General features: G+C 36.7%; 8 protein-coding genes across 11 annotated transcripts; 4 read left to right on the top strand and 4 right to left on the bottom strand.

The window, feature by feature from the left end:
* The first annotated feature begins 85 nt into the window (after positions 1-85).
* Positions 86-4,366, top strand: LOC17894638. Of its 2 annotated transcripts, XM_023788006.1 has the most exons (5): positions 86-508; positions 624-685; positions 1,066-1,295; positions 1,393-1,942; positions 2,200-4,366. In XM_023788006.1, the coding sequence occupies exons 3-5, from the start codon at positions 1,068-1,070 to the stop codon at positions 4,113-4,115; spliced, it is 2,694 nt and encodes an 897-aa protein (XP_023643774.1). In that variant the 5' UTR covers positions 86-508; positions 624-685; positions 1,066-1,067; the 3' UTR covers positions 4,116-4,366. The 2 variants fall into 2 exon arrangements, with proteins under 2 accessions (XP_023643774.1, XP_006301944.1); XM_006301882.2 differs by lacking the exon at positions 624-685.
* Positions 4,303-6,811, bottom strand: LOC17895535 (putative pentatricopeptide repeat-containing protein At1g69350, mitochondrial). Its single transcript, XM_006301864.2, has one exon. It carries the CDS (start codon positions 6,809-6,811, stop codon positions 4,454-4,456), a length of 2,358 nt encoding a protein of 785 aa, XP_006301926.1. The 3' UTR covers positions 4,303-4,453.
* Positions 6,812-6,883: 72 nt separating this feature from the next.
* Positions 6,884-10,971, bottom strand: LOC17896422 (protein GDAP2 homolog). Of its 3 annotated transcripts, none has more exons than XM_023788009.1 (15): positions 10,783-10,971; positions 10,118-10,509; positions 9,952-10,029; positions 9,776-9,831; positions 9,330-9,449; positions 9,144-9,214; positions 8,962-9,055; positions 8,530-8,733; positions 8,198-8,449; positions 7,987-8,095; positions 7,789-7,856; positions 7,608-7,677; positions 7,455-7,529; positions 7,250-7,341; positions 6,884-7,167 (listed from the first exon to the last, which is right to left on the bottom strand). In XM_023788009.1, exons 2-15 carry the CDS (start codon positions 10,439-10,441, stop codon positions 7,092-7,094), a joined length of 1,689 nt encoding a protein of 562 aa, XP_023643777.1. In that variant the 5' UTR covers positions 10,442-10,509; positions 10,783-10,971; the 3' UTR covers positions 6,884-7,091. The 3 variants fall into 3 exon arrangements, with proteins under 3 accessions (XP_023643777.1, XP_023643776.1, XP_023643775.1); XM_023788008.1 differs by having other exon boundaries at positions 10,118-10,499; XM_023788007.1 differs by having other exon boundaries at positions 10,118-10,472.
* Positions 10,972-11,184: 213 nt separating this feature from the next.
* LOC17894743 (E3 ubiquitin-protein ligase RNF182) lies at positions 11,185-12,932 on the top strand. Its single transcript, XM_006302635.2, has 2 exons — positions 11,185-11,321; positions 11,748-12,932. Exon 2 carries the CDS (start codon positions 11,870-11,872, stop codon positions 12,662-12,664), a length of 795 nt encoding a protein of 264 aa, XP_006302697.1. The 5' UTR covers positions 11,185-11,321; positions 11,748-11,869; the 3' UTR covers positions 12,665-12,932.
* Positions 12,933-12,934: 2 nt separating this feature from the next.
* On the bottom strand, positions 12,935-13,594 carry LOC17895784 (uncharacterized protein At3g61260). The gene is made up of 3 exons (XM_006302943.2): positions 13,500-13,594; positions 13,344-13,425; positions 12,935-13,248 (listed from the first exon to the last, which is right to left on the bottom strand). Exons 1-3 carry the CDS (start codon positions 13,592-13,594, stop codon positions 13,063-13,065), a joined length of 363 nt encoding a protein of 120 aa, XP_006303005.2. The 3' UTR covers positions 12,935-13,062.
* Positions 13,595-14,306: 712 nt separating this feature from the next.
* LOC17896264 (CLAVATA3/ESR (CLE)-related protein 10) lies at positions 14,307-14,797 on the bottom strand. The gene has a single exon (XM_023788407.1). It carries the CDS (start codon positions 14,755-14,757, stop codon positions 14,446-14,448), a length of 312 nt encoding a protein of 103 aa, XP_023644175.1. The 5' UTR covers positions 14,758-14,797; the 3' UTR covers positions 14,307-14,445.
* Positions 14,798-18,510: 3,713 nt separating this feature from the next.
* Positions 18,511-22,379, top strand: LOC17894680 (probable WRKY transcription factor 57). The gene is made up of 4 exons (XM_006302599.2): positions 18,511-19,314; positions 20,120-20,263; positions 20,344-20,708; positions 21,962-22,379. Exons 1-3 carry the CDS (start codon positions 18,983-18,985, stop codon positions 20,705-20,707), a joined length of 840 nt encoding a protein of 279 aa, XP_006302661.1. The 5' UTR covers positions 18,511-18,982; the 3' UTR covers position 20,708; positions 21,962-22,379.
* Positions 22,380-25,105: 2,726 nt separating this feature from the next.
* Positions 25,106-27,016, top strand: LOC17894371 (PLASMODESMATA CALLOSE-BINDING PROTEIN 4). Its single transcript, XM_006302713.2, has 4 exons — positions 25,106-25,326; positions 25,578-25,808; positions 25,915-25,942; positions 26,354-27,016. The coding sequence occupies exons 1-4, from the start codon at positions 25,275-25,277 to the stop codon at positions 26,727-26,729; spliced, it is 687 nt and encodes a 228-aa protein (XP_006302775.1). The 5' UTR covers positions 25,106-25,274; the 3' UTR covers positions 26,730-27,016.
* The last annotated feature ends 960 nt before the right edge of the window (positions 27,017-27,976 follow it).

The raw sequence follows: 27,976 nt of genomic DNA, 5'->3' as shown, positions 1-27,976 counted from the left end.
ATAAAAATTAAAATTAAAAAGGAGGAATATAAAAGCTCTTATTCCTTTTATTGTTTGTTTATTTTGTTTTGCTTTCTTCCTTCTCCTTTTTAAGAATCAGAAGAGAGAGAGAGAGAGAGAGAAACAGACAGATAGAGATATTGAGAGAGAGAGAGAGTTGGCCCAGCAGCGGATCGACGACGATGACGATGACGATGAAGACGATGATGATCTGATTCTCTCTCCTTTTTTATAGCTTCCTCTCTCTCTATCTATCTCTCCCATGGCGTTTCGACTCTATCCCACACTTGAGATTTTTTCTCTCTCTTTCGCTGCTCCTTATTTTTAGTATTATCTCACAGAGAAAAAACACTTTTATAATATATATTTTTTCTCATTTGTATAATTTTTTTTTTTTATTGTCGCCGATTTGGGAGTGAGTGTAAAGATCCTTCTCTCTCTCTCTCTCCCTTCTAATCGAATGAGCGATTAGAGAAGATTTGTGTGTGTCTCTCTCTCTCTCTCACAGGTATCTCTAACACAAAAAATCTCTATCTCTGATTTTTTTTTTAATTTATTGGTTCAATTTTTTTTAAGTATTTAATCTGATAAAAATTTTGTTTGGATTTGTTTGTTTTGAATAGATGAATTAGGTTTGAAGCATTTGACTGAAATCGATCTCACCTTCTTTACTGTTCATTTCATCGTACGGTTTATGAATATTTTTTTGTCAGATTTTTTTTGTTTTTCTCTCTCTCTCTCATGTTTACTTATTTTATTTTCTTCTTCTTTGGTTTCTCAATCGTTTTAGATTTAGCTTTCACCTCTAATGGTGCTTCCAATTTTCTGGGAATATATATATATTTCCTTTTGCTACATTTTTAGTTGTTTATCTAATGTTTTTGAGCTCAGATGTTATAGTTTTAGTCTCTGATCATTCATTTCATTGAATTATAAAATCTTCCTATAAGATAATGTCGTCGGTGACTTTTATTTTATTCTGGAATTTGTTTGTGATCGCTGTTTTTTTTTTTTTTTTTTGAGTATTAAATTGTGTTTTTTTTCTTGTGTGCTTGTGTTTTAAAGGAATGGGAGAAACAGTTCATTGTGAAAGCTTCTTACCCTCAATGAGGGATTTAAGTGAAGATTCAAACAGTTGTAGCTATTCTATGCTTTTTGCTGGAGATAAAAACTTGCCTTATGGTGCTGGTGGGAACTACCATCATAGTGTCTCTGCGAGAGCTGCAACGGATCCTTCTTACTCTGATTTCTTGAAACAGACCATGCTTCAACACGAGGCCGTTTTCAAGACTCAGGTTTATCTTTTTTATCTTTTACTGACAATGTCTTGACATGGGTTTGGTATTTTTATGTGTTGACCTTTCTGTTTGTTTGTATTTTGTTTATATGTAGGTTTTTGAGCTTCATCGTTTGTATAGAACACAGAAGAGTTTGATGGATGAAGTAAAGGGAAAAAGTTTTATTGAGCCTACACCCGAAAGTGCGATTAAACGAGAGCTTCCTGGATTTCTTTTAGGGAATTCCATGTGTGATGAAGGAAGCAGCTCTCAAGTTTGCAATGCTCCTTTGCTAAATGGGATTAGTTCAAAGGACCATGAGGAGGTGGCTGAGGTTAGACCTGTCAAGGTTAGAAGAACAATGATTGATCTTCAACTCCCTCCTTATGAGCAGTCGAAAACAGATGAACAAGTTGAAGAAAAGCTCTTCTTCGAAAGAGGGACTGCTTCTCATCTGAACGATTCTTCTGGATCTTCTTTGTTAATGAAGAATCGAAATGGGCTAACTGACTTGAACGAGCCAGTCCAATGCCAAGAAGAATCAGTACCTGTTTCTACTTCCAGGGACTTATATTCTTCTCTTTACGGAAGAAACATTAAGCATGTGCAAGGCCAGTGGATGGATAAAAATACAAGTCAATATGGTTGGATGGTTCTTGAAGCTGGTGAGTTTTTTCATTTACATATTCTTTCATTTGGTTTATTAACCTCTGAAACAATATTCGTGGGAGTTTATACTGTTTTATCCCTTCTGCTCCATTTTTATGTGGGGAAAGTTTGGCAACGAGTTCTTATGATAACATTGAATGGCTGTTGCTCATAGATTGGTTTGTGGATTGTGTTCTGATACAGTAGCTTTTTATGTGTAGTAATATTTGCCTATTCTACTCTCTGATGTTTCTCTATGGCTGCATGGTTATAGGTCATGGAAAAAGCTTTCCAAATGACAAGTTATGTTTGCCTTCCCATTCGGGACAAGGTGTTTCAAACAGTGCATTTCAACCTCTGGGCTATCCTTCAACTGATCAGCGGAAGTTATCGGGGGAATGTGCATCATCTGAATGGGAAGCTCGTCAAAGGAACCCTGAAGTCTCCTACAATAGCTATGTGGAATCAAGTGTGGCATCAAATGTTCCAAGCTCGAATCATGGCTACCACCCTGAATCAGTCAGACCTTGGAGCCATTGGATTTCATCATGGGAGAACCGAAGTAGTAGCTCAGTTCAGAAACCCATGCCACTCCAAACGAATCCATTCTTGAATTTTAATGCACAACCAAGAGCAGATTCGAGTTCTGAGCCGAGAAGAAACGGGCTTTACCAAGGCTTCTCTTCAGGATTGAAGGAAACTGCCTATAATTTTCCATCAGGAAATTCTAACTATCTTAACAACGGCCCAAAAGGTGCAGTTACAAATGGTTCTTTCAGTGAGGTTTTGAAGCATCAGAGTCTTGAAAACCTTCAAGGACCAAAAAAGCAGGAGTGCTCTGCTGGGTTTCCCTGGATAAAACCTAAGCCCCCTAATAAAAATGGAATCACCAATGGGGGCTTGGATTTGAATGCTTCTGCAAATGAATTCATGGATGGAAGTGAGGAGAATGACAACTTGAATAATGTATATCCTAACAATGGTTTGAGGTCTGTTTCATGTTCAACTGACGCCAACTTGGGACATGTTCAAATGGCTGATTCACAGAGTATTAGAAAGATATTTGGGTGCCCGATCCCTCAGAAGCATTCTATTTGTGAGGAGCACCCTTCCCTTTTTCCTTCTTCTGTCTCTATCACCAATCAACCCAAGAAAGTTAACACCTTGGTGAAGAGAAACCTCGATATCAACCTGCCATGTGAAGCCTCAGTTTCTGAAGCTATTGTCGTAGACAATGGAAAAGGTAAAAAAGCTGCCACTTACAGGCAGCACATTGACTTGAATTTCTGTGCTAACGAGGATGAAGATTCCAGCTTATGTTCTAATCCAAGAGCGGAAACAAGAGCAACTTTTTTGATAGACTTGGAAGCTCCCCCAAATCTTGAGAGTGAAGAAGGAGGGGAGAAAATTCCAGAGAAAAGAGGTGAAGACACTTGGGTATCGGAAGCTGGAGATTCAGTGGATGAATTCATTAAGGCAGCAGCAGAAGCTATAGTTACCATCTCACTGTCTCCCCATTGGCGCAATACTGATGACGCTGCTTCCTCTTCGACCGATGCAGTTGCCAAGGACCCGCTCTCTTGGTTTGTGAACACAATAGCTTCTTGTGGCAATGATTTAGAGAAAAAGATTGCCTGTTTGGAAACCAGAGATTGTGAAGGCTGCCCTGAAGAATGTTCTTCAGGGGAGTTTGATTATTTCGAGTCAATGACTCTGAACTTACCCCAGACCAAAGAAGAAGACTACATGCCAAAGCCTTTAGTCCCAGAATATCTGAAATTCGATGAGAACGGTTCTACGGGTATCACAGCTAACCGGCCAAGAAGAGGACAAGCAAGACGAGGAAGACCAAGGCGGGATTTCCAAAGGGATGTTCTCCCAGGCCTTTCTTCTCTATCCAGGCTTGAAGTAACCGAAGATCTTCAGATGTTTGGAGGACTTATGAAAGCCACATGCTACAATTGGAACTCAGGAGTGGCCCGAAGGAGCTCAAACCGAGGAAGAAAACGACTGGTCAACAACATTGACAGAGCTCCGGTTTGCTCGTCTTTGGCACAGCCAGTTAGTAACAACAGTGTACAAATGGTGGGATTGGAAGATAGGAGCCTTACAGGATGGGGAAATGCGACTAGAAGGCCAAGAAGACAAAGATGCCCTGCAGGTACTCCCCCAACTGTGATCCTAACGTAAAGTTTTTTCATGAAATAAATCCGATTTTCACGGTTTGAGGAACGTTGTAGAGGGAACAAAACCAGAGAAAGTAACAATGGACAAAAACTGATTCAGCGAACGATGTCTTTTTATTTTCAATCACCCCATGTTTATGGGTGTTGGTTGCCCTTTGTATATCTTATCTTCTCTTAGAAGGGCCAAAGAAAAGACAAACATGATTGATTTGTATTAGGCTGGTCGGTTATTACAAAATTTGCATCTGTTTTCTATTGGCTCAAAAAGAATATATAATTCATACATTGCTTTAAACTAATCAATGATGTTAAGAGAGTATGACATGTTCTTCATTCGTTGATCTATAAATAATCTGCCTCAAGAGTTATATTCTGGAGATTCCCAAGAAACTTGTAGATATCCTCTGTTTGAAAACAGGGTTCTTCCCCAGCTCCAAATCTGAAAACTTTTTTATCAATCTCAATTGCGCTGTACCCAGGAACTTTTTTGAGATTCGAACTCTTCATAGCCGATCTCATTTTCCTGAATTCTTCCCATTCCCCTTCTTCACCATATATATTGGACAAGAGTGTATAGTAACCCGTATCATCGGTAACAATATCCGAAAGATCATTTTTTATGGCTTTGATGGTATCCATTCTCTTATGGATTCTGCATCCATTGACCAGAGAACCCCAAACAGTAGCATCAGCTAGGAAAGGCATATCCTTGATGGTTCTATACGCTTCTTCGAGTTCACCAGAACGGCTCAACAGGTCGATGAAACAGGCAAAATGCTCCGAGTTTGGTATGATGCCAAAAGATTTCATCAAGTTAAAATAGAACTTCCCTTCTTTAACGGAACCAGAGTGACCACAAGCAGAGAGAATATTCATGAAGACAACTTCATTAGGTTTTGTTCCCGATTCTACCATTTGATTGAATGTGGATATGGCAGATCCTACCCGTCCGTGCATTCCATAGGCATTAATCATACTACTCCATGACACAATGCTCCTAGTCGATATGGTCCTGAAGACAGTTTCAGCTGTGTTGAGATCTCCACATTTGGCATACATGTCAATTAGAGCTGTATCAGTGAAAAGATCCTTTAAACCGCAATGAATGAGCTTGTGGTGAACCCATTTCCCTTTATCCAGTGTACCTATGCTTGAGCATGCTTGAATAACCGCCAAAAATGTGACTTCATTCATCTCTAGGCAGCTATGATACATATACTCGAAGAGGTTAATTGCCTCTAAGGAGTTACCATTCTGTGAAAACCCGCAGAGCATTGAGTTCCATGTCACAACGCTTCTATGCTTCATTTGATCAAATACCATGCATGCTGAATTCAAAAATCCGCTTTTAGAGTACATGTCTATCACCGAGTTCTGCACAAACTCATCTGAAACATCCGTCCTTATAACATGTCCATGAATCTGTTTCCCTAGCGGGACTAAACCAGTATTCTCGCATGCAGAGATTGTGCTTGCCAAAGTGAATGAATCTGGTTTTATTCGCCGTGTCACCATCAGTCTGAACAAGCACAATGCCTCAATCGACATACCTTTGTGTGCATAAAGAGATATTAGCGAGTTCCATGACACAATATTACTATCACCAACCACATGTAAAACTGTCTCACAGTTGCTTAGTCTCCCGCATTCTGCATACAGTTCAACTAAGGCCGGAGAAAGCGACTCGTACTTCAGATCCAGCTCTCGTCTAACTGCAAAACCATGGACCGACTTACCTTCTCTAAGTAATCCAGCCAATCCACAAGAGCTCAAAACGCTGTGAAGGGTTATCAAATTCGGCTCAATTCCAGACTTTAACATCTCACTGAAACTTCTCAAAGCCTTTTCAGAGAACTTGCCCCGGTTGTAACTAGAAATCATTGCTGTCCATGAAACAGCATTCTTCTTGACAATCTTGTCAAAGATTCTCTCCGAACTAAACAAATCCCCACACTTACTGTACATTGTAAGCAAAGAATTGCAAAGCATTTCATCAAAATCAAACATTTTCCTCGTTGTCTGGCCATGAACTGATCTAGCAATCCTCAAGCATCCAAGCTCAGCGCAACCTTCAACAATGCTGATCATCGTCACAGCATCGGGCTCAATACCATCATCCACCATCCATTTAAATATCCTCAATGCTTCGAGTACCTCACCATTTTCAAGACAGCTAGAAACAAGAGTACTCCAAGCCACAAGATCTCTAACAGGCATTCCATCGAACACCTTCTCTGCATCGCTTAAATTCCCCGTTTGGCCATACATACACAACAGAGACGTTTCAATCACAGCGTCGTCGTCTACACCGCTTTTGATAATCCTCCCGTGAACTTTCTTACCAACACCCAGATAATCCCTCGAACCCGCACAAGCTCTCAAAACAGATGGAAACACGAACTTGCTGATCTGGGTCTTCTCCAATACCAACCTATGGTACAGATCAATGGCGGTGTCGAGTAAGTGACACCAAACGTTGCATTTGATGAGAACGCCATACATGAATGAATCAGGGTAAGGAAATCCTTCGAAGACCAGCCTAGACGAGTCTGGAGAACCCATGAAAGCGTATGATTCTATGAGCTTTGTCACAGGAAGAGGGTCTCGACGGAGACGACCAGTGACGAGGAGATGGGCATGAAGCTGACTTACTGATCGCAAGTTTGAACATAATCTAAACAATGGCATGTACTGCGTCATCTTCAACTGATCAAGAACATTAACAAACAGAGAAAAAGGAGAAGTCTTTGGGATATTTTTGCTTTGTTCTGCTGAGAAAATGGATTTATAAACAAGATTCAAACGTAGATTACATTAGAGGAAGACTTTATTTTGCTCCCAGTATCATCATCAACACAAAAAGGGTAGCTAACATCTGAGGAGATAAACATGAAAGAATGAAGAAATATTGCACAAGAACACATACAAATAAACTACTGAGTAAAGTAAACTGTTCTTGATTTTGGGACGAGGTTTTGGTTCATGGGCGTTGATAGACGTATTTTGTTCTTGGATCAACGATTAGACCTTTTCCTCCGTTAACTTCGAGATCATGCCTGCAAATTTTCTCACAACATTTAGTAATTACAGATTTACAACAAATCCAGCTCTGGAAAACAATTTAGAGAGTGAACTTACTGGAAAACAAAGTCTGGGATTGTCAGCTGCTCACGAGGAACATATCTGAACAGTTGCAGAAGTCGGTCTGCATATACAACTTTCTTCCAGACCTTATCAGGTTTTTCGGAATGGAACAAGGGAAAGACAAGAGCAAATTAGACTTCTTTAGAATAAGTTGGGTTTTAGGAAAAAAACTGGGACTTTGAAATAAGTCGGGACTTACCACATTATCAACAAACAATTGCATAGCTAAGACTGTAGCCTTCAAGTGGAAAGTTGGATGAAGAACATAGATTGCCTGGACGGAGAAGAAATAATCAGGCTTAGGACGAGGAGGAACCTTCCCTAATGAGATTGAGTATTTGTCATTTCATACCTGAAGGTTACGTTGGTGTTTGCGACCAAGTATTTGTTGTAATCTTTTCATCCATCCTAAATCTGGTTGGCTGTTTATTATTCACATGGAAAAATCAAACCCATAAAAGCAAAAAAATGTTATTGAACTTTATAAAGCACAAGGATCTTTTTCCACTAAACAAGAATAAGAATCAACTTACACTTGTAAAGATGCTGCAGAATGGAAATAGACAATCGAGTAAGGCTTTTGTATCACAGGTTCAAATTCCTGTAAATTTGCCATCAATTGTCGTATAGTCAGACACTATATAAGGTCAACGAAAATCAAACCAAGATAGTTTCAGAGACTGTGTTGCAGTGAGTTGGAGAACCATTGAGGTATGCATTTGCGTGCTTACCTTTATAACATAAAGCACAAAACGCTCAAGATCCAGACATCGCAGTAAAAAGTGAGCTCCTACAACAACCATTACAGGATGACCCTCGGTGTCAACACCTCCGCGGTAGCTGAAGAAAGAAAACAGAAAGGGATTCGTCAATATCTATTACAATATACAATCGCCAGGGCATATGAAGAGAGAAAGAAACCCAAGGACATAGAAACCATACACAATTTTCATCTCTGCAATTTCAGAAAGGTTGAGAGAATTAGCTTTCGCTAGGTATCGTGAATGAAGTGAGTATTCCTCTGCCGCAGACAGAGGGGGTCCTCCTAGATCACCAAATCCTAGTAATTTAACAAAGTTGAATCCACTTTGTGCTTGTGCAGTCTTCTCCCATTGTTCTTTGCGCCTTTCATCTGGATCTTTAATCAAGGACATGAAGGCTGGATCCAAATACGAATCAAGATGATTCGAGTTCCTGAAATTTTATGGCTATCAATAGGGTGAAAATGGTAAGGCAGTTAACTGTGAAGACTGTAGCAGCCAGATTTCACCAACCTGCGTAACAAAGTAAGATCAGTAGAAGGGCGCTCAAGTGGAGTTGGAAAAGATCTAGGTGGAGGTTTATTTGGCAGAGCCTGTATTCTGATTTTACGTTCGTCTATAACCGTCTCACCATTTTCATCGCCAACATCAGCCGGGAGCTTTGATATGGCAACCTCTTCCTCATGTTCATCTCGAGGAAAGTAAAGTGGAAGTAATCTGCATTTAAAGAGTCAAATTTCGACATTGCTTCTGCATTACATAACTATACGCAATTATGGTATCTGTGAATTATATTTATTGCCAGCAGTTTGTACATGCTATGGTCTTTATGTAAATAATTCTGAAAGCAATGGTTCTCAAAAATGAAAATGAGTAAATCAATTACTGGGATAACACAAAATAAGTAAAGGTTCTCGTAAGCCAGTTGCAGAAACTCTAAGATACCTTTTGTATATCTCCGTATCTGAGGATGTGGTGGTGCAGAAAACAACAGCACTAATTTTATCCTTTTGCTTCTCTAGAAAGCGGCGTACAGTTCCTAAAATCGCACAACACACGAGTTGGAAACTCAAGAGTCACTCATCAAAAGTAAAGAGACTGTTCAAATAAAAGAAGATTTAGCTTACTTATGGCAACATGAGCAGCTGGTTCTCGGGGATAGTTTTTGGCTTCTGTGTATATACAGCCCATAGCGATACTGCAATGTAGTATGCAAACCAAAACCAAGCTCTTGAGTTTAGAAATCACGAAATGACAAAAGAATCTGATTGGTGCAAATAAAATAAAGAAAACTAGAATGTCATTTCACACACCTTTGAAGCCCACTATCTATGAGAAGCTCCAGACAAGATCTATAGCAATGACTTAGAGCATTCTCGGCAGCTGTATGATACTTTACTGCATACTTGGGTCCTACTGTATGGATAACCCTCCTGAACAAAAAGAAAATTAAAAAAAAATTGGAGTTTGGGATTAATTAAGGCATAAACCTATTCCGCAGTTTCAACTAAAGTCGAACCGAATATTTAGTTTTTAAGAGATAACATGCCTTTCCATCTTAATTTTAAAAATTCCTCAGAAATCACAGGACGTAGTATTCACACAGACACAGTAATTGAGGGAGAAGCTCTATCATAGGGACAAGGATAGTTGAAGAATCGAGTAGAGACTAGATTCAAGGAGCACATTTTTCTTTCTTTTTTAGTCCTCTAGGTAAATAATGAATTTATCTTAAAGCGTCTTCTCCATCACCAATTACCTCGCTGGCAGATCATAGGCATTTGTTACTTTGGCCATCCCTGTCCTGCATCCACCCTGTAACGAAACAAAGAATCGGAGAAAAATCATCTTTCACGCAACCATCAAAAAGACAATACATAATATAATGCTTTTTCATTAATATGTTATAAAATTCGTGAGAGAAAGTGTCAATACCAACGTAGCACATTGTTCTGCAAGTCCAGGACCAGCAGCCACATGTAGACCAGGACTGCTATGTGCCTCATCCAAGTTCTGTCCTCCAGTCCAAGAAAACCAACCATATAAAAAAGAAGTACATAACTTGCCCACAAACAAAGCTAATTTCATGATCTCAGCTTACCTCATTTGTCGAATTCACAACAGCATCAACCTCAAGGTTCCATGGTTCCCCTCTCCACAGGTATATTCTGGAGTTTATCTCGTGATCAACAGGAAACTTAGATACCATCCCATTCCCACTACTTCCTGCTTCGGAAGATGAAGCTAATGGATTGGCGTAACGCGGATTAGAATGTTCAGGATCACCTGTTTCACCCTCCAAAGATGACCTCTGCTCAACATCACTCCACCGTGGAATTTGATCCAAAGTCACCACGTAATCACCACTCTCTGTTGGAGTTCCTCCACGAGAGGTCGTCGCCGTGGGAATGGCCTGATACATCATCGCAGATCACACAAGAAACCTCCTTATGTCCCTGCCAAAAGCTTATTCATTTAAGTAACTGAAAAAAACTGAAACTTGAGTTAGCAAGTTGGGAAAATTCACAATGCCCAAGTAAAATTACGTAGGCAATCATCGAAATTAGATAATCAGATCATACTGATGCAATTAAAAACCTAATATTACAAAATCAATCCAATCCCGAGTGATACAAAAAGAACAGAAAAGGGAAAAAAAAAAGATTAAAACTTTAAGATAGTGAAGATAATTCTAATCTAAAATCCACGAGCTTCTCCACAAAATCGATAATAAGAAACCCAGAAGTCGTGAGATTGAGGATTCACCTGAAATTCGAGAAATTGATTCACGAAATCGAATCTGACGATACCCTAATCTGTATTCAACTTCATTGCGCTAGAAGAGAACAAATTCAACAACTATGATGATTTAGATGGATCGATGAGGTTAGTGGAGAAAACATCAAAAACCAGCTACGAAATTGAGTTGTCGTTTAAGCGAATATACCTCAATGCTTCACAACCCTCTCACTCATCGAGAAGGTCTGAAAAAAGAGTCAAACATATAAATAAATTAAAAAAAAAAAAAAAAAAGTGAATTCGCCAAGTCAGAGCCGTTAAAACCGTCACGGTCACGGGAGCTCACACCGATGGCACGTGCATATTGGTCTACTAAGCAACGGCGTCGTTTCGTCTACTGCTCCGGTGTCTTCTTTTGCGTTTCGCCATTAAAAGTAGAAAAAGCATCACGGTGGATCAACGAAGGAGAGAAAGAGAAAGAGAGAGGCTTTCTTCTTCTTCTTCTTCTCCTTCCCTTCTCGATCTTCTATTAATGCATCTGCGTATCTAATTTGAAAGATTTAACGGTAAGTAAAAGTTCAATCGCTGTTATGTTTCCATGTATTAAGGAACCTAAAAATCGAATTTTTAAACCTAAATTGATCTCTTTGATCTATGGCGTCTTCTGCATCTGAATGCCATGTGAATTTATGTTCGCCATTGTTCTGATCTGTATCATGTTTCAATTGTTCATGTCCCCGTAATTTAGATTTTATATACATATTTGAAAGTTGGTTCCTTTAATTCGAAAACAGCTTTGAGAATTTAGGTAGCTCCATTAATGCTCTTATTCTTATGACAAAAGATACTGCTCATCTGTTGGAAATAGAATAATGCTGATTCACGGACATTATACGTGGACTAGGATATTCAACTTTATTCTGAAAATGTGCTTCTTTTTCGTATTTGCGGTTTGCTAAATTAGCTATGATTCTTCTTCACTTGTTGTCCAGGCTGGTAAAAATGATGGGTATTGGTCAAAGAAGCTCTTTTCGATCTGGGAGGGTTACTGGGTAATGTTGGTACAGTGGCTCAGGTTTTTAAGTTTTGGTGATCTTCCTCAAGTTTGATCAAAATGTGGAGCTTTGCGTCGAATGTTATTGGGAGTATGGGGCTTAAAAAGTCCCCTAATAATCCAGCTAGGGACTCTTCGCAATGCTCAGACGACGAGGTTTCGAATGTTAGCAGGGATGAAGAAGGATTAGAATGCCCCATTTGTTGGGAATCTTTCAACATTGTCGAGAATGTTCCTTATGTGTTATGGTGTGGTCATACTCTTTGCCAGAATTGTGTGTTTGGGCTTCAGTCTGCTGTCTTGAGACTTTCGAGCCAAGATATCAGGATTCCATTCTTTGTCTCGTGCCCGTGGTGTCAGTTGATGTCATTCAGGATTGTCTACAATGGCAATCTGAAGTTCCCTCGGAAAAACTTCTTCCTTCTCTGGATGGTAGAGAGTCTGAATGGTGACAGGACAAGTCAAGGTTCCTTGGTCAGCGATAATCAGCAATCTGTTTTGACTCCGAGGTGTAGCATGTCACTGGGAAACCACAGCAGCAGCAACAATTCGATTGCGAGGCCTTTATTGCGTAACCAGTCTACAGAAATTTTGCCACATCATGACCATAGTAGCCAACCAAGTAGACAACACTTCTCTTTTCACAAATCTCTTGATTTCTTCATCTCTTTCACTTCCAAGTTTCCATTTGTGATAATCTTTCTTCTGATCGTATTCTTTGCTATACCTGGTAGCCTCATCATTCTTGCCCTTTACTTCCTCCTCACAATACTTTTCGCAGTTCCAGCTGGTCTGGTGCTATATTTTGCTTACCCTATTCTAGAAAGGTTGTTAAATGAAATAACATCATCATGAGAATGGTGCTGAACTCATAACTCATATTATCGGTTGCTCGGCCCATTCTCTGTGTTTTTAGTTTGCATTGGAACCCTTTTTTAGCAATTGGAGTCTTTGATGGTCAGAACTCAGAAGAAGCTTTCTTTATTTGTGGTAGTTTTGCGCCTTTTATAAGAATATTTTATTGTAAGCTTGAGCAATGTACTTGTGATTTTGAACTATTGGTTCTAATATTGTTGTGCTACTGCTAAAGTTTTGGTTTGCCAATTTGTGCTATGATGAATCACATGTGAGTTATCTCTCTTATATTCGAATAGATAGACACCTTATATTTGTGTGTGCATTTTACATGTTTAACGATTGTTATCAGCAGCGTTAAAGAATGTATGTCTTACATTTCCTACAACTTGCAGAATTCAGAGACATGTTGAGGGTTTCCTTCCAGTTGCTCTCATGAGGTTTGCCTTCTCCTTAACCTTCAATTCTTCTTTCGTCTGACTCTCATAGGCATGTGCTCTTGCACTTGCAACGATGATCTCAATGCGTTCATTTTCGTCTCGGAACCTCTCTATCGCCTTCAACTTTGTTTTCTCTACACCTCTCTACACACATTCATCACATCGATTAGTTCTTTAGGTTTGCAAGAATCAGTTTATAGAACCAAATAGATGAGGAGAAAAAAGAAAGGAAAATACACCTCTGTTCTATGAAGCTTTCTCTTTGCCTTTTTCCTCTGTTTATCTTCCCATGACACAATCTTCTCACTTAGCTTTTCATACCTGCAAATCGTAAACCCATTAGGCTCTTAACAACAGTTCAGCATGATGATGAAGAAAGAAAACAAAACACACACTTCTTTCTTGTTTTTCCCATCTCGGTTTCCTTCCATTGATCCACCACAGCTGCCACAGGAACAGGTTTTGGTCGTTGCTGCTTGCTTTCGTTCATAACGCTACAGTTTGTTCAGAATCTTGAAATTTTTGATAGTATCATCAACTTATAAATGGATAGAATTGCATTTAGAGGCAAGGAAGGTGTAGTTTGTGAAAGGCTGCTTAAGCAATACCTTTCCCTTAATTCAAGTCATAAGCTTAAAGGGTTTCAAATAACTTGTCCTTTTTAGGATCCCTTATCATGTCAAAGAGATTCCCTGTCTCCAAATAGAAGTTTAATAATTGATGTGAGAACTGTTACGAAATTCATGTATATTCCGTCAATAAGTGCTTGTCTACAAAACCTTGCTACTCTTTGTGAAATTTTGTCCTGTTTCCTCAGATTTTGGGACATATTGTAATACATTTTAGTCACCCTGAGGAAGATTATTATTGGCAATCAAGTTCCATGATATCCAACTGAGAAGGCCCATTTAAATCAGAAAGCCCATCCTTATTTAATACTCCAAAGCAAGAGGAGAGAGATACTGCTCCCAAATTAATGGAACTCATGTGTTTCTCTTGGTTTCTCTCAAATCTCAACCTCTTTAAGCCTGTCTCAATCACAGCAAAGTATGGAGACCTTTTTTCAGATAACTTTTGGTTGTTGATACAGTAAGATAATGGAAGTGAAGAGCAATATCCTAATTGGCAAATGAACTATTTCCAAGCTTGTTTCTGACCTATAAGCCCAAATACAAGCGTGGAAATAGCACTAAAGATTTTCTCATAAACGTAGTTGTAGTTGCACAATACAAAACAGATCAAGAAAGTAAGTAAAAGAACAAAGATTTACAAGAAAAGACTGACAAGAACCCTGGTTAGCTAGCTCGCTCGTCTCTTCAACAAGAAGGGTTTCGTGTTTCATCAGTTGTGAAGTGGGTTTGGACCGGAGGGAACGAGTCTTTTCTCGACGCCGTACCTTTGGTCAATCTCCGACGGAGGAGGCGGAGGAGAGAAGAGTGGTTGTCGACTACTTCTGTGGATTCTTTCGAGCTCAATGCACATAGAGCGTGCGTATGGACGAGAGAAAGACTCGCATGAACGGTGAGGATATGCGTAGTACGCGTGTTGAACCCTAGGAACGGTTCGGTTACTCCAGTTTCCTCTTGCTCTTGCCGTCGTAAGAAGGAAGAAGATGATCAAGATATTGATCGGACGGTTCCCGTTAATCTTCATAGTTTGAGAGAGAAAGAGAGATAGAGAGACTTCGATGGCGTTGTTGTCCAATAGAGAGAAAGAAAAATAGAGCTTTAATATTCTTGGAAAAAGAAAGGTGTGTGAGAGAAGTGAAGATATTGGTGTTTTAATGCAAACATCAGAGGATACGTATGTATTGATTATTATGAATAGACAAAATCTAGGTTAAAATAAGAGGGTGAAATTTGGGAAAAATGAAAGATGGGTCTTTATAGGAAAGTTACATTTTCCATAACCATTCATAAATGTGAATCCGTGACGTTTGCACATTCCGAACCATAAATTTCACTTTTTTTCTTTCTGTAATTGATTTGTTTCAGAACAAAAGTGTGAAAGATTACTGTTAGATATGGAAAAAATTCAAGAATGGCCAATAAATATGTATAAGTTATATTGTAGCTGTTTTCGGTGGTTTCGTGATCCTTAAGTTATCTTCATTCTTCATTGTTTTTTGCGATATCTCTTCCTCCACTTACTCTGTTTTGCCAAGACTCTTCAGTAAACGAAATGGTTCGAGTTTTTTTTTGTAGAAGTACCAAACACCTACATAAACTCTACTTTATATTAGGTTTTGGGTTAGTTTCTGCTAGAGCCAAACCCAAATCCTTAACTATTCATTGCGGGTTCGCTCTTGCTTGGATCATCAAGAAACAAAGAGTGATCTTGAACCATGCTTTCTCATGTACTTTATTTCTTCCATAGCTTAGACTTAAAAGAACATTGAATAAAGATTGCTTAGTAAATAAAGCAGCAAAAGTGTTCAGGAGCTGCAGACACTATTATCTCAGAATGGTATATACTAACTAGCATTGGACTATTGGTAACAATGAAGCAGGGGAGGTTCTGACATTTCAATCTCAGGGCCATATGAAGTAGTAGAGATGGCTTCTAGATGTAGTAGGCCCCTAATAAGTACGGCCCATGAGGATAAATAGATTAGGCCCAAATATAAGGGTTTATGAAAACAGTGTATTGAGTTTGACATAAGATTACTATTTCTGTTTTTGGTCATAGAAAATGGAATACTGATAGACAAATTAGTTGGTTCCATTGGTTGATTTGAGTTGTGAAAGTGAGTGTCGTTGTCGAGAAAGGAGCAAACGTGGTCATTTTAGAATCATGGATGATTCGTAAATCTATCTATCTTTCAGATTTTGCAATAATGATTATGATTTCATAATAATTAAATGTTATAAAGTAAGTATAATGATGATTATTAAGAGAAAGACTAATTACGTTATTAAAAAACCATGACGATAGATTGTGTGATTCGAAGTAGCTAGAGTTGAAGGTTCATCGCTCCTGACCGAAGAAGAAGAAGAAGGAAGCCACAGGCACTTGACTTTTATGTCGTCACACTTTATGACTCGATCTTGCACCCTTGGCCCCCCCCACCACTTTTGTCGACGCGTTCTCAATCTCATTTTTGTTATATACTAATTTGTGTTTTTAAATATGATTAAAGAGTGCTTTAGTATTGTTGGTTTTTTTTAATTAACGGTGTAGTACATTTCGTGACGATATTTATTAGACTACACAATATAATGAGTGGAAACCACAAACATTGTTCTTAAATTATGTGTACGTTCCCACCAAATTTGAGTTATTTGCACTTTTTTTTATTTCCTTCAGTAGAAATTTAATTAGCTGTGTGAAATCATTTGAGCATTATCTACATATTGGCATCATTTTTTAAAAAGTAAGTAAGAAAATATGGATTTTAAAAATAAATAAATTTGCCAAAGAAAATTCTATTGTGAAACACAAACCAGTAAGAATTTTGTTTTTCTCTATTTGTCACAAATCTAACGAAAAGTAGATTGCTTATGAATTAATAATTAATGTCATTCATGTTTAAGTTTACATTTTGTGAACACTAATATGAGAAAAAATAGGTTTGTAGCCTAGTAAATACTTAAATAAGTTATATATGAGAACCTTTTGTCTATAAATCAATGGATTCAATCGTAACATTACTATATTGTAAAGTTTTTTTCGGTAAAAGAAAAAGATTACATATATAAGTAGTTTTTAAGAGATAGTAACGAGAATAAGATGCACAAAATATATTTAAAATTACCAATAAACCCTATACAGTGTAACTAAAATACAGCCATTTAATGTTGATTTAATTTCCAACTTGATTCGCAGTTTCGCACCCATTATTGATAGATAGATACCTTTATAAATTATTTTCTTTTTGAGAGGACCATATATTATTGATACTCCCTATTCATAATCCATTATATACAATTTTCTTTGGTGAGGATATGAATATATATCAAATAAAAGGGCCTACGAGGCTATAGAATAGAGATGATGAATTGTGGAAATACAAGTGGATCGATCTTCTTCTTGCGTGTACGCACAAACGATTCTTTCGATGTATAGATGCGATATAGCGTTCTAATAGCACCAAGATCGATATAGGACCAAACCCATATATGGTAAAGAATAATGTTGCTATTTACAACTTTCTTTTAGAGACGATCATATTGTATCTTAATTCTTTGATCATATATATATATATATACACTCACGATAACCTAAAAATATTTTTATATATCCACATATTTTCACAAAAGGTGTAATATGCTATGGTTTACTCAATTGAGTTCTTTAATCTATACTTATAAAAACACACACACCATGGCATGTATTACAGCTGTATCTATTTGGTGTTAGCATAATACTATAGTAGTAGCGTGTGGTACATATGTAACATGTTTTCAACAATATTCTAATAATGGTTAGACATCACCTAGACATGTGTCTGTTTCTAATCCGTTTCTTTTACAAAATAAAACAGATATTTTTCGTAGATCCTTGTATACTATATATTAAAAATTTCGAAGTTGTTTTGATATATTTTATAATAAGGAACGTTTACGTGATTCTTGAAGATGTATGGTTGTGATTGAGGGCGACTTCAAACGTTTATTTTATGGATTATTGCAATTATTTTATATAGTATATGAGAATATAAAATAAGGAATAAACATGTGAATGTATATGATTTTTATAAGATAATCATCGATCATCATGACTTGTGAGGATTAAGAATTTCCACGTGGCCTGGTTAATTGTTTGTGGACTACAATACTTGTCATATCCAACACGGACAACACGCAGGAACCAATTATTTACTTTCTAACTAATTTTCAATCCAAAATTAAAAATAATATAGTCCTTTAATTCATTTTAAGTATGCCTAAAAAAAATATGCTTTTCTCCATCTCATCAAAGACTAATTAAGTGATTAAGTCGGTGGTATTTGTAAAGTTGATTAAAAGCTTTCTTTTTACCACCCAAGAAAAAAAAAAATCTCATAGGCTCATATAACAAAATATACTTACACAACTCAAACTAGGGTTTTAATAGTTTTGTTCGTTTATCTGTTTTTTTATTCATAGTTCCCTCACGGGATCAAGAAGACAGCAACTAAACTAGTTTTGTTTTGTAGTTACTGTATACAAAAACCATTTGTAGTCTGATAACAAGCCCCAAAAAAATATTGTAATAATTGTTGATTGATATATAACCAATCATTATCGTAATAATCCACCAACGACTATAAGATAAATACTAAAACATCTAATTGTGCTAATCGCTTGTTTGCTATATAGTTTCGTCGTCTTTGAATTTTTAATAGTGATCAAAAAGTCTCATTCATGTCTTATTAAAACATATTGAAGAAAACAAAAGAGTAAATGCAAATCTCCGACTCTAAAAATAGGCGTCGATCTAGGAAGAGAGGGTGGAAAAAACTAAAAAGCAAAGATAAAATAAAGATACGAGCCCCCACCTTCCTTCGTCTCCTCAACAGGAGCCTCCCGTTCCGTTTCACTCTCGACCCTTTTGATATTGACGTCCCCATTTTTTTCAACCTTTCTCTCTCTCTCTCTCTTGAATTATTATTATACATTTTTGTGTGTTTACGCAATTTCCAAAATTTATTAAAATAAAAATTAAAAAAATCTCTCGTTCGGACAAAGAAAGAGAGAGAGACACTCTGTGATCGGTCCTTGACGAGACAGTGCACTTTAACGGGCTTCAAAGTTTTTTGCTTTTCTTTTCTTTTCTTTTCACTCTCTCCTCGTTCTTTTTCTTTCTCTTCCAATCAAGAACAAACCCTAGCTTCCTCTCTTTCTCTCTCTATCTATCTTCTTATCAGTAGTAGTACTCTCTCATCAGATCAATCATCATGAACGATCCTCCTGATCTGAGAAACGACGACGACTCTGCTGCTTGGAGAGAACTCACTGCTTCAGATTCTGACTTCTTTGACAGAGACACTTCCACTATCCTCTCCGACTTCGGCTGGAGCCTTGACCACTCCTCCGATCATCCTCGAAATCTCTCCGATCTTGCTCCAACCACCACCAAGACTCATCCTTCCTCCACTTCTTCTTGTTCCTCATCCGTTCTCGTCGCCGTTACAGAGGTTTCCACACCTACTACTAACCCCTCCGCTACCTCCAGCTCAAGCGATGATCCAGCTGACAACTCCGCGGCCAAAACACCACCGGAGACACCGTGAGTTTTTTTTTCTTACCGAGACGAGATACACGTGTCTTCCTATTTTTACAGGGGTCCGATCGTAATTTACCTCATCATCTTAGTAGTGGTGGTGGTGGGGAGGGTTTTTTTTTTTCCTTTTCCTTGTGGCCAAAGCCAAAAACTCTTCGTTTCATTTGTTTATCTTCTTGTTGTTGACACCTTTGCCAAGAAAGAGATGAATCGTCCGTACAGTAGATAATTGCAGAGGGAGAAATTAGTAATTTTAGGATGAATCGTCGGTGGTGGTACTTAGAGAGGTCGAGAGACAATAATGATGAGAGGGGAATTGGGGAGGAACAACACCGCCGCTATTGCGGCTGTGATATGTAGCTAGCGTGCACTCTACATCTTCTTTTGCTCCTCGTCCTTTTTTTTTTCTTTATTTATTATACTAATGTTAGGTCAAAAAGTGTCTCACGTTTTAATGATGTTTATCTTGTAAAGTTGAACAAAAATCTTTTAAGGTTCTTGTCTTGTAATTCGTGAAATCATACGCTGATAAATTGATATGTAGGGTTTTAACTTAACTATCAACAATGAAATGTCGATGAACATGTTATTATATAGCAATGTAGAATAATGATGAGTTCTTATAATTAATGTTGATAGTACTCGTTCTGAACTCAAGTAACGTTTATAAGTTTAATTGCATATTATTAGGATTAGAATTTATGTTTTGAGAGATCTTGTAAAATTTGACGGCTTAGTTGATTGGTTACTCTGTGATTCTGAGCATGGTGATATACATTATACTAATCTCTTGGTGTGTTTTTTTTTATAGATTGAAGGAGAAAAAGAAGGCTCAAAAGCGAATTCGTCAACCGAGATTTGCATTCATGACGAAGAGTGATGTGGATAATCTTGAAGATGGATATCGATGGCGTAAATATGGACAAAAAGCTGTCAAGAATAGCCCATTCCCAAGGTCTTCTATATGTAATTAGTTTCTTTCGATCATTCTCTTATATAATGAGAAGAGTTCTCATTGTTGCTGTGATACTATAGGAGCTACTATAGATGCACAAATAGTAGATGCACGGTAAAGAAGAGAGTGGAGCGGTCATCAGAAGATCCATCCATAGTAATCACAACATACGAAGGACAACATTGCCATCAAACCATTGGATTCCCTCGAGGTGGAATCCTCACTGCACACGACCCTCATAGTTTCACATCTCATCATCATCTCCCTCCTCCATTGCCAAATCCTTATTATTACCAAGAACTCCTTCATCAACTTCATAGAGACAATAATACTCCTTCACCGCGGTTACTCCAATCTACTACTGAAGATGCACCTACCATATCTAATCCATCAGAGGAAGGCTTACTTGGTGATATTGTACCTCAAACTATGCGCAATCCTTGAGGTAATTTGCGTGAGTTTCTCTATATGTACATGTTTGTGTTTGTTAGCTAGTGTTCGTCTATATATAGTCTTAGTGATCAGTAACTATAAAGAGATATATCAAATATATTGTCTTTTGGTTTGGAAGGGTTATGAGAACTTCAAAAATGGACCACAAAGGCATAAAGGGTTTTTCTTTTCTAGTCCGAAACTGAAAATTCACATCAAGAGATATATCTTAAGTGGGATAAAATTCTCATGCTTTGACAGAAACAAGTCTATCTCATGTAGATGTACTTAATTATGAATATTAGAATCAATATCGTGTTGGTCTAATCATTGATGCGACCCATTATCTCTCTTGTGGAACAATTTGGATCACTCGCTAGTAATGTCGGCCAGTGCTTTTCTTTCTTTCTCTAGTATTCATTTTTGCAGGACATATATAATTTGGGTGATGCATGCATATAAAATAAGTGGATGATTGCCTCTAGCTCTCTCTATCTTTCTCTCTCTATATATATATATATATATATCTTTATATGTGTGTATATATTACTAGTGATTGTATTAGGATCAAGCACTGGTATAGTGCATGCCTTTTGTCTCACTCCCTCTTGCTATAAGGCATATATAGGCTTACTTATGTATGATAGAGATGAGCCAGAAAAGGGTCGGCAGGTTTATAGAAATGTCAACAAATATTTAAAACGAAGCTCAACTACTCCACTCAGTGTCACGATGATGCTAAATCTCCCTTTTTCCATATATATATGTAACTTTTTGTGTGTGTTCACATGAACACAATTTCTTGTATGCGTGATTCTATGGCCTGCATGGTGCATCAATCTGTATTCTATATATGCATATGTATATATGTACATACCTACATATAAAGAAGTACACGGCATGTGGGATAAGTTCTGAGGGTAATGTTGTTAGGTCATAGGAATAAATGCTTTCTGTTTTAGCCAAAGACAGCCAATAAAGATAAAGGGGATAAAACGAGTAAGAAGAGACGTATGCAGCATCTTAGCTTAGCTTTACTATATTTGTAGTACGTTCATTTGTGTGTATATATATATATAAATAAAGTGTGTGTATGTAGTTTGTTTTGGAAACATTTGTAACGAAGAAAGCTAGATAATAAGATAAGCATGACCAAATTATATACCATTGTAAATGAACAAGAAATGTCTCTACAACATTACCATATGCTATTTCCAAGGATGAAATGTAACATATATATCTGCCTTGTTTGATATAATCTCACAGGGAAGCTTTGGTAACAATAGCTAAGGAGGTGCTAACTCATATTGGTAGAAGATATTGCAGACTGGAAAATGATGGGAGGGTATAATTAAACAATATGGCCACAACTCGTTGTAACCATGGATCTAATATATAACTATATATATTATAATATATAACTATATATATTACTCCATTGTTCATCAATAGCACCTCACTACTGGTAGGTTCGCAATTTCTAAGAGATATGTATATATATATATATATATATGTAGTAATGTATGTAGTTATATATATCCAGATAATTTTGATGTAACTCATCAACATTAATCTACTTCAGTCGTGGAATCATCCACATTCAGATGCATGTATATGTGCACTTAAGAAAAAAAGAACGTGGAGGATTTGACGTTATATTTATTATTCTACTTTTACGTTTCAATTTTACAATTATTAATTTTATACTTTTTATCTTTACAACTTTAGGGTGATATCTAATTTACCTTTATGAACTTTACAGATTATTAAAATCAACAACAACACAAGAAAAACTTTACAGATTGCAAAAGAATATCCCAATTCATATTGGAGAAACAGAAGTCGTAAAGAAAATATCATGTGGGCATATATTGACATGGATACTCTGAGGGACAGTATTGACGTATATATACGTTAAATGTGAATGTAACGAAAAATCTATAGATTAATGTAGCTAGCTAGCATGTTTTTGTACGTTGGTCATGATCAAAAAGACGAGGTGATATGTAAAACTGCTTGGCTGCCATAGTAAAAGATCTATTATCAAATCAAGTTTGACTTTTTACACATTTTGATCCAGACTATATATGTTTTGATTTTTCCACAACATAATATTTGTTTTTTTATTTAGACAATTCAATGACTTTATATGATGAACGAGTTATCTCTATGCCTGAAAATAAAATGAAAATTTAATTAGTCCATGATCATGCATCTGAATGTGGGATCAATGCAAGTATGGATCACAATTCTACGTACATATATATGTATGTCTTAAAATTCTATGATGTAATTTGTTGGGGTTGTGAAAATATCATTTTATCCACAAAACTATAAGACGTAGAAAACCATAACACACAAAACACAATTTCCCCAATGTTTACTTAGAGCAACATTATAGGTAGGATTTTAATTTTTTATCTTAGTATTAATTTATTATTAATCTTGAAAAAGTAAAGCTTAAGAGTTATAATTTTGTTTTTGGTTTTGAGATGTGTTTATTGGTAAGATCTTAAGTTGGGTATCTTAGAAAAAAAATAATTTTTATAAAATTAAATAAATTTATAGTTTGTAATTTTATAAAATTTTATAATTATTGCAGATTTAGAATTTGAAAACAAAGATATATATTTTATTATAATAAAGAAAGAAAGAAAGAAAAATTGTTTTTTGCATTATATATGTATTATAATGAGAGAGATAGAAAGAAAAAAAAATAAAGAAATTGTTTTTTTGCATTATATATTTATTATAATACCTACTAAAATTGGTTTACACAAAAAAAAAATAGCCAATAAAATCATGACACGTGGCCGCTTCTTACCACTTAATTTAGATTTTATGCAAGATCCTATCTTAGTAAAAGGAGTGTATTTAGCATTTAATTAAATAATAAATTTACTTAAAAATCAGCTAAGATCATCTAAGATCTTGATAATGTTGGTCTTAGTGCTGCCACTTTTCTTGACTCTCTCACTAGAAGGTGAAAATTCATGAGATATTATATTAGGAACTTTACGGCCCAGTATCCATGGGCTTAGAACTCAGAAGTAAACAAGACAACCCAAACAAAAGCAACTAAAGTTGTTCATAAATGTTTGAAACTGGACCAAACAAAGAAAAGAAAACAAAGTTTCATTGGAAAAAGCTGAGGCACCGACTACTACTACTAAACAGCTCTACTTTCAAGAATGTCCACACAAATAAACAAGAAAAAAATCATTAAAAATTTACCAAAAAAGAAGAAAAGAAAAGAAACAGTACTGTATAATGTTTTTGGTGGTGTGCAAATGCAAATGTGTGGCAACAGCACACGTGTCGTAGCATGACGGCAAAGGTTGTCTTGCGCACATGGCTCGTTTGGCTCTGCCCCGTTAATATAATCCCCCATGAGGCCATGACCCATCACCTCACCTCTCTCTCGACTCTTCTCCCTCATTTCTTCTTCTTGTTGTTGTTGTTTGTTACCGTTGGTTTTACTTACACAAAACTTGAAATGTCTTTTTTAAGAATCCAGCCAGTCTTCTTTAATATAGTACTAAATTGTTGGAAGAGTGGATGAATTGAATTTGTACGTGTTGTTGTTGTTGTTGTTTCGTAGAGGAACCGAAAAGGTATAAACTAAGTTTGTAATTTAAAAAATTAAATTAAAAAGTACATGGTGAGTTCTTAAGTTATAATATAGTATTATTATTTATTTAGTTCTGCATTACTCACTCGTAAACCATACTTTTGGACGTAATTTTTGACCGTTGCTAAAAAAATGAGATTTTTTGGGAAACAAAAGAAGAAGAGTCTTTTTAATTAATAAGAGAGGACAGGTGTTGAGAGAACTAAAACTCATCTGAGATACGTTAATCGAGGTGGTGGCAAATTTGGTAATTAATTATATAATCTTTCGGTGCGTTGGACAGTCTCTTATTACTACTACAAGACAAAAATGCTTTTATTTTTAATCCCTCCTCTATATCATTTGCACATGAAGATTGGTTCATGTAGGCTTATTTCACTAATCTCCTCTATAATTCAGTTACACTATGTGTCTCTATTTGATCTATGTTACTGACTATTAGTATTAAAGCATCAAGATGAAAAATGTTTAAAACACATTTAGTTTAATATCGTGTTCAAATTTATATCAATTCTTTGTAATAAATTTACACTGTTTGGTAACCAAAAAAAAGAAGATTTACACTGTTTCTCTACATCAACTTTATACAAATGTTAGCTACATAAATAGAATTATTTTGGATATTGAACCTAACTCACTCTTTTTAATAATTTTAGTTATATTTTAATTACTAATCAGTATATTTTTTCATAAGTAAATAAAAATGCTGCAAAAAGAGAAAGTGTTTGGACCATGGTCGTCTATAATTATATATCAAACATAGTCTCATACACACACACTTGCCGTTATTGTCTAGAACTCTCTCTCTCTTTCTCTCTAGTCTCGCTCCCCTCAAGACACATCTCTCACCGTCTCACACATCTCTACTGAAACCTAAACCAAGTTCGATCTAAAAAGCCTTTTCCTTTAGATTCTCTCTTCTCAATCAGATCTCTCAACTACACAATCATGTCGGTTTTACTCCCTCTCTGTCTGATTATCTCCATGTTTACCTATTCACGTAAGCCCTTCTTTCCTCTGTTTTGTTTTGTAATTAATCTCCAAAATGTTTCTCCTTTCTCTTAGATTTCGTCGAGATTTCTCATTTCTCACTGTATAGCGTCAGTTCTGACAAGTGGGTCTATAAAGATTTAGGCTTTTAGTATGAGATCTCTGATAAATACCTCAAAAATCTCAACTTCTTGTTTGAGCTTGAGTTCTGTAATGAATCTGACTCTGTTTTTTCTTTGTTTGGTGACAAAAAAATCTCAGATGCTGCCTACTGTGTGTGCAAAGATGGGAACGAGCAAGTGCTTCAGAAGGCAATAGACTACGCTTGTGGGAATGGAGCTGACTGTAGCCAGATCCAGCCCACCGGAGCTTGTTACCAACCTAACACCATCAAAAACCACTGTGACGTCGCCGTCAACAGCTACTACCAGAAGAAAGCTTCTACAGGCGCCACCTGTGACTTTAACGGCGCCGCCACCCAATCTCCGTCAGGTACTCATCTTTACACTTCAGATTTCAGATCAATTCTTGAATGTTTTCTCTTATGCTAATTGTTTTTGTTTCTTTAATTGCTGCTGCTCTTAAATCAACCTTGCAGCAACTTCAAGCTGTTTAAGTGGTTCAAGGTATGTTTCTAATTCTTGATTCATTCTTGTTTCCATCAGTTTAGTAATGTTTCGATTCTCCATAAAGTTAGAATTTTTTTTGGCTTTCTGGGTAGATTTGCTTTTTACCACCGACTCATCATTTTCTTTATTTTTTTTGGAATTTTGGTTATTAATTTGTCTTTGTGGAGACACAATGATAGTGATTTAAGACCAAATGAATAGATAGATAGACAAAGGAATCTTTGATTAAATGTTTTATTTTGCATCATTCATTATATCTCTATTCATTTCACCTTTACTAAAAAGAAGAGTTCATATCATAAACAGTCCATCATTCACATGATCCAGATGAGCATCATTATCATTTTGAACAATCATTAATTATCTTGTAATGAATATATCACTAATGTTTTTTTGACTATGTTGCAGCTCTAGTGGGACTCCAAGCACAGGAACGCCAACCACCGGAACCCCAACCAGTGGGACACCAACCAGTGGAACCCCAACTAGTGGAACCCCGACGAGCGGGACTCCAACCGGTGGGACTCCGACTAGTGGAACCCCAACTAGTGGCTTCCCAAACACCGGGACTCCTAGCACAGGGACTTCCACTGGGATGCCAAATTCCGGTACCCCGACCAATGGGATGCCAACTTCATCATCGTCTTCTGTGTTCCCGGGGACTACTCTTGGACCGACTGGTAGCGGACTAGGTGATCCAAATGCTGGAGAGAAGCTGTTAGTCCGAGCTAACACGGTCTTCTTCTTTTTAATCGGTGTAGCTATGCTTATCGTGAACGCTTAGAAGTGACGCACGCTGTTGTGGATGTAACTGGAATTTGCTGAGAGAGATCTTGCCAACGGGCTCGTCATGGTTGATAGAGCCATCTACTTTTTTTCACTCGTCTTTCTAGGGTTCTAGGGTTTGGAAATAGGTTGGCCGAGAGACATGTAATGCTGGTAGTAGCTAGTATTTTGGTATGTACAACTTAACTAAGAGCTGTTTCTTTGTTTTGTAAATCCGGAGGATGGGATGCTCTTTTGTTTCTATTCTTTTTTATCCTTATGGATCTTTTCATCTTTAATATGTTACCACCATTATTATTACAATACATAGCACATACATTCCGGTTACAACGACGATACAAACTCATGCAACTAAAAAAATACTTTATGTAAATATTTAAGGAATGGTATTTAGTGGTAGTCGTTTTCACTTCATCACTAATTTATCAAACAAAAACAATTTGAGGAAGCGCTTTATTTGCTAAGGATCAAAAAGAGTGTCTCTTTCGACGTGGGTTTTGTCTGCTCCAGGCTACTAAAACAACATGGGAAGTTGAGATGTTAATGGTCTTAAAAGTGTTAACGTAATGATTGTTCCCATTGAGCAAGAAACGTGTTAAAGCTTTTGGTGTCCTATATTAAGGTGGCTCCTAAAACTATATAAAAAAAAATGGGAAGACTTGGGAGTTGAAAATAGAGTTTACAATAGAAGAGTATATGGAATCAGTTGGGTTTCTTTTTGTGTGTTTTGGAATCGGATGCGGCTACTAGTGGGTGGTGTAGAAGAATCTGATCCTCTCAGCTCTTTCCAAAGTTGCTTTCCATTTTCAAGCTGATTCTTAAAGTTCGTTGATTATTTAGCTTACATAATGTTTTGCATCTCCTTTCTCATCTCATATACACAGGCTTTTTAACCAACTAGCTCTAGTGACCTTTTATTTTTTTTGTTTTTCTGTTGATCATCTTGGTGGCTCTCATTTCACAAAACACACACCATATCTTATTTGTGGCTCAAGTTCAAGATCAACATCAACATCTACTCAAGTTCAATATATCTCTTCACAGAAACTTCTTTTGCATATAATTCAGATATTACATCATGTAAAACATGAATATAACAAATATAGTGTTAGGGATTTGATATGGTATCAGAACTTTGAACTACACTGGAGACAACCCCTTCTAGTTCTAGAATAACAATCACCTCATATAGACATATACTGTCTTAAAATTATCGTATTCATCAAAATTATTAGTTTCAGCTCT

This window comes from Capsella rubella, unplaced genomic scaffold (assembly GCF_000375325.1).
Source record: "Capsella rubella cultivar Monte Gargano unplaced genomic scaffold, Caprub1_0 scaffold_2, whole genome shotgun sequence".
Lineage (NCBI taxonomy): Eukaryota > Viridiplantae > Streptophyta > Magnoliopsida > Brassicales > Brassicaceae > Capsella > Capsella rubella.
This window is presented reverse-complemented; position numbering and strand designations above follow the sequence as displayed.

What these genes read in the sequence shown, in the direction of transcription:
- LOC17894680 (XM_006302599.2), top strand. Translation starts at nt 18,983, where the DNA reads ATGAACGATCCTCCTGATCTGAGAAACGACGACGACTCTGCTGCTTGG. An exon ending in AAAACACCACCGGAGACACC is followed by an intron (nt 19,315 to 20,119) that starts GTGAGTTTTTTT and finishes TTTTTTTTATAG; the next exon opens with ATTGAAGGAGAAAAAGAAGG. An exon ending in AAGAATAGCCCATTCCCAAG is followed by an intron (nt 20,264 to 20,343) that starts GTCTTCTATATG and finishes GTGATACTATAG; the next exon opens with GAGCTACTATAGATGCACAA.
- LOC17895535 (XM_006301864.2), bottom strand. Translation starts at nt 6,811, where the DNA reads ATGACGCAGTACATGCCATTGTTTAGATTATGTTCAAACTTGCGATCA.
- LOC17896422 (XM_023788009.1), bottom strand. Translation starts at nt 10,441, where the DNA reads ATGATGTATCAGGCCATTCCCACGGCGACGACCTCTCGTGGAGGAACT. An exon ending in ATAGATAGTGGGCTTCAAAG is followed by an intron (nt 9,215 to 9,329) that starts GTGTGTGAAATG and finishes ACTACATTGCAG; the next exon opens with TATCGCTATGGGCTGTATAT. An exon ending in ATTGCAGAGATGAAAATTGT is followed by an intron (nt 8,096 to 8,197) that starts GTATGGTTTCTA and finishes TTCTTTCTTCAG; the next exon opens with CTACCGCGGAGGTGTTGACA.
- LOC17894743 (XM_006302635.2), top strand. Translation starts at nt 11,870, where the DNA reads ATGTGGAGCTTTGCGTCGAATGTTATTGGGAGTATGGGGCTTAAAAAG.
- LOC17895784 (XM_006302943.2), bottom strand. Translation starts at nt 13,594, where the DNA reads ATGAACGAAAGCAAGCAGCAACGACCAAAACCTGTTCCTGTGGCAGCT. An exon ending in ATGGGAAAAACAAGAAAGAA is followed by an intron (nt 13,426 to 13,499) that starts GTGTGTGTTTTG and finishes TACGATTTGCAG; the next exon opens with GTATGAAAAGCTAAGTGAGA. An exon ending in GAAAGCTTCATAGAACAGAG is followed by an intron (nt 13,249 to 13,343) that starts GTGTATTTTCCT and finishes GAATGTGTGTAG; the next exon opens with AGAGGTGTAGAGAAAACAAA.
- LOC17894371 (XM_006302713.2), top strand. Translation starts at nt 25,275, where the DNA reads ATGTCGGTTTTACTCCCTCTCTGTCTGATTATCTCCATGTTTACCTAT. An exon ending in CGCCACCCAATCTCCGTCAG is followed by an intron (nt 25,809 to 25,914) that starts GTACTCATCTTT and finishes TCAACCTTGCAG; the next exon opens with CAACTTCAAGCTGTTTAAGT. An exon ending in AGCTGTTTAAGTGGTTCAAG is followed by an intron (nt 25,943 to 26,353) that starts GTATGTTTCTAA and finishes ACTATGTTGCAG; the next exon opens with CTCTAGTGGGACTCCAAGCA.
- LOC17894638 (XM_006301882.2), top strand. Translation starts at nt 1,068, where the DNA reads ATGGGAGAAACAGTTCATTGTGAAAGCTTCTTACCCTCAATGAGGGAT. An exon ending in AGGCCGTTTTCAAGACTCAG is followed by an intron (nt 1,296 to 1,392) that starts GTTTATCTTTTT and finishes GTTTATATGTAG; the next exon opens with GTTTTTGAGCTTCATCGTTT. An exon ending in TTGGATGGTTCTTGAAGCTG is followed by an intron (nt 1,943 to 2,199) that starts GTGAGTTTTTTC and finishes GCATGGTTATAG; the next exon opens with GTCATGGAAAAAGCTTTCCA.
- LOC17896264 (XM_023788407.1), bottom strand. Translation starts at nt 14,757, where the DNA reads ATGAAGATTAACGGGAACCGTCCGATCAATATCTTGATCATCTTCTTC.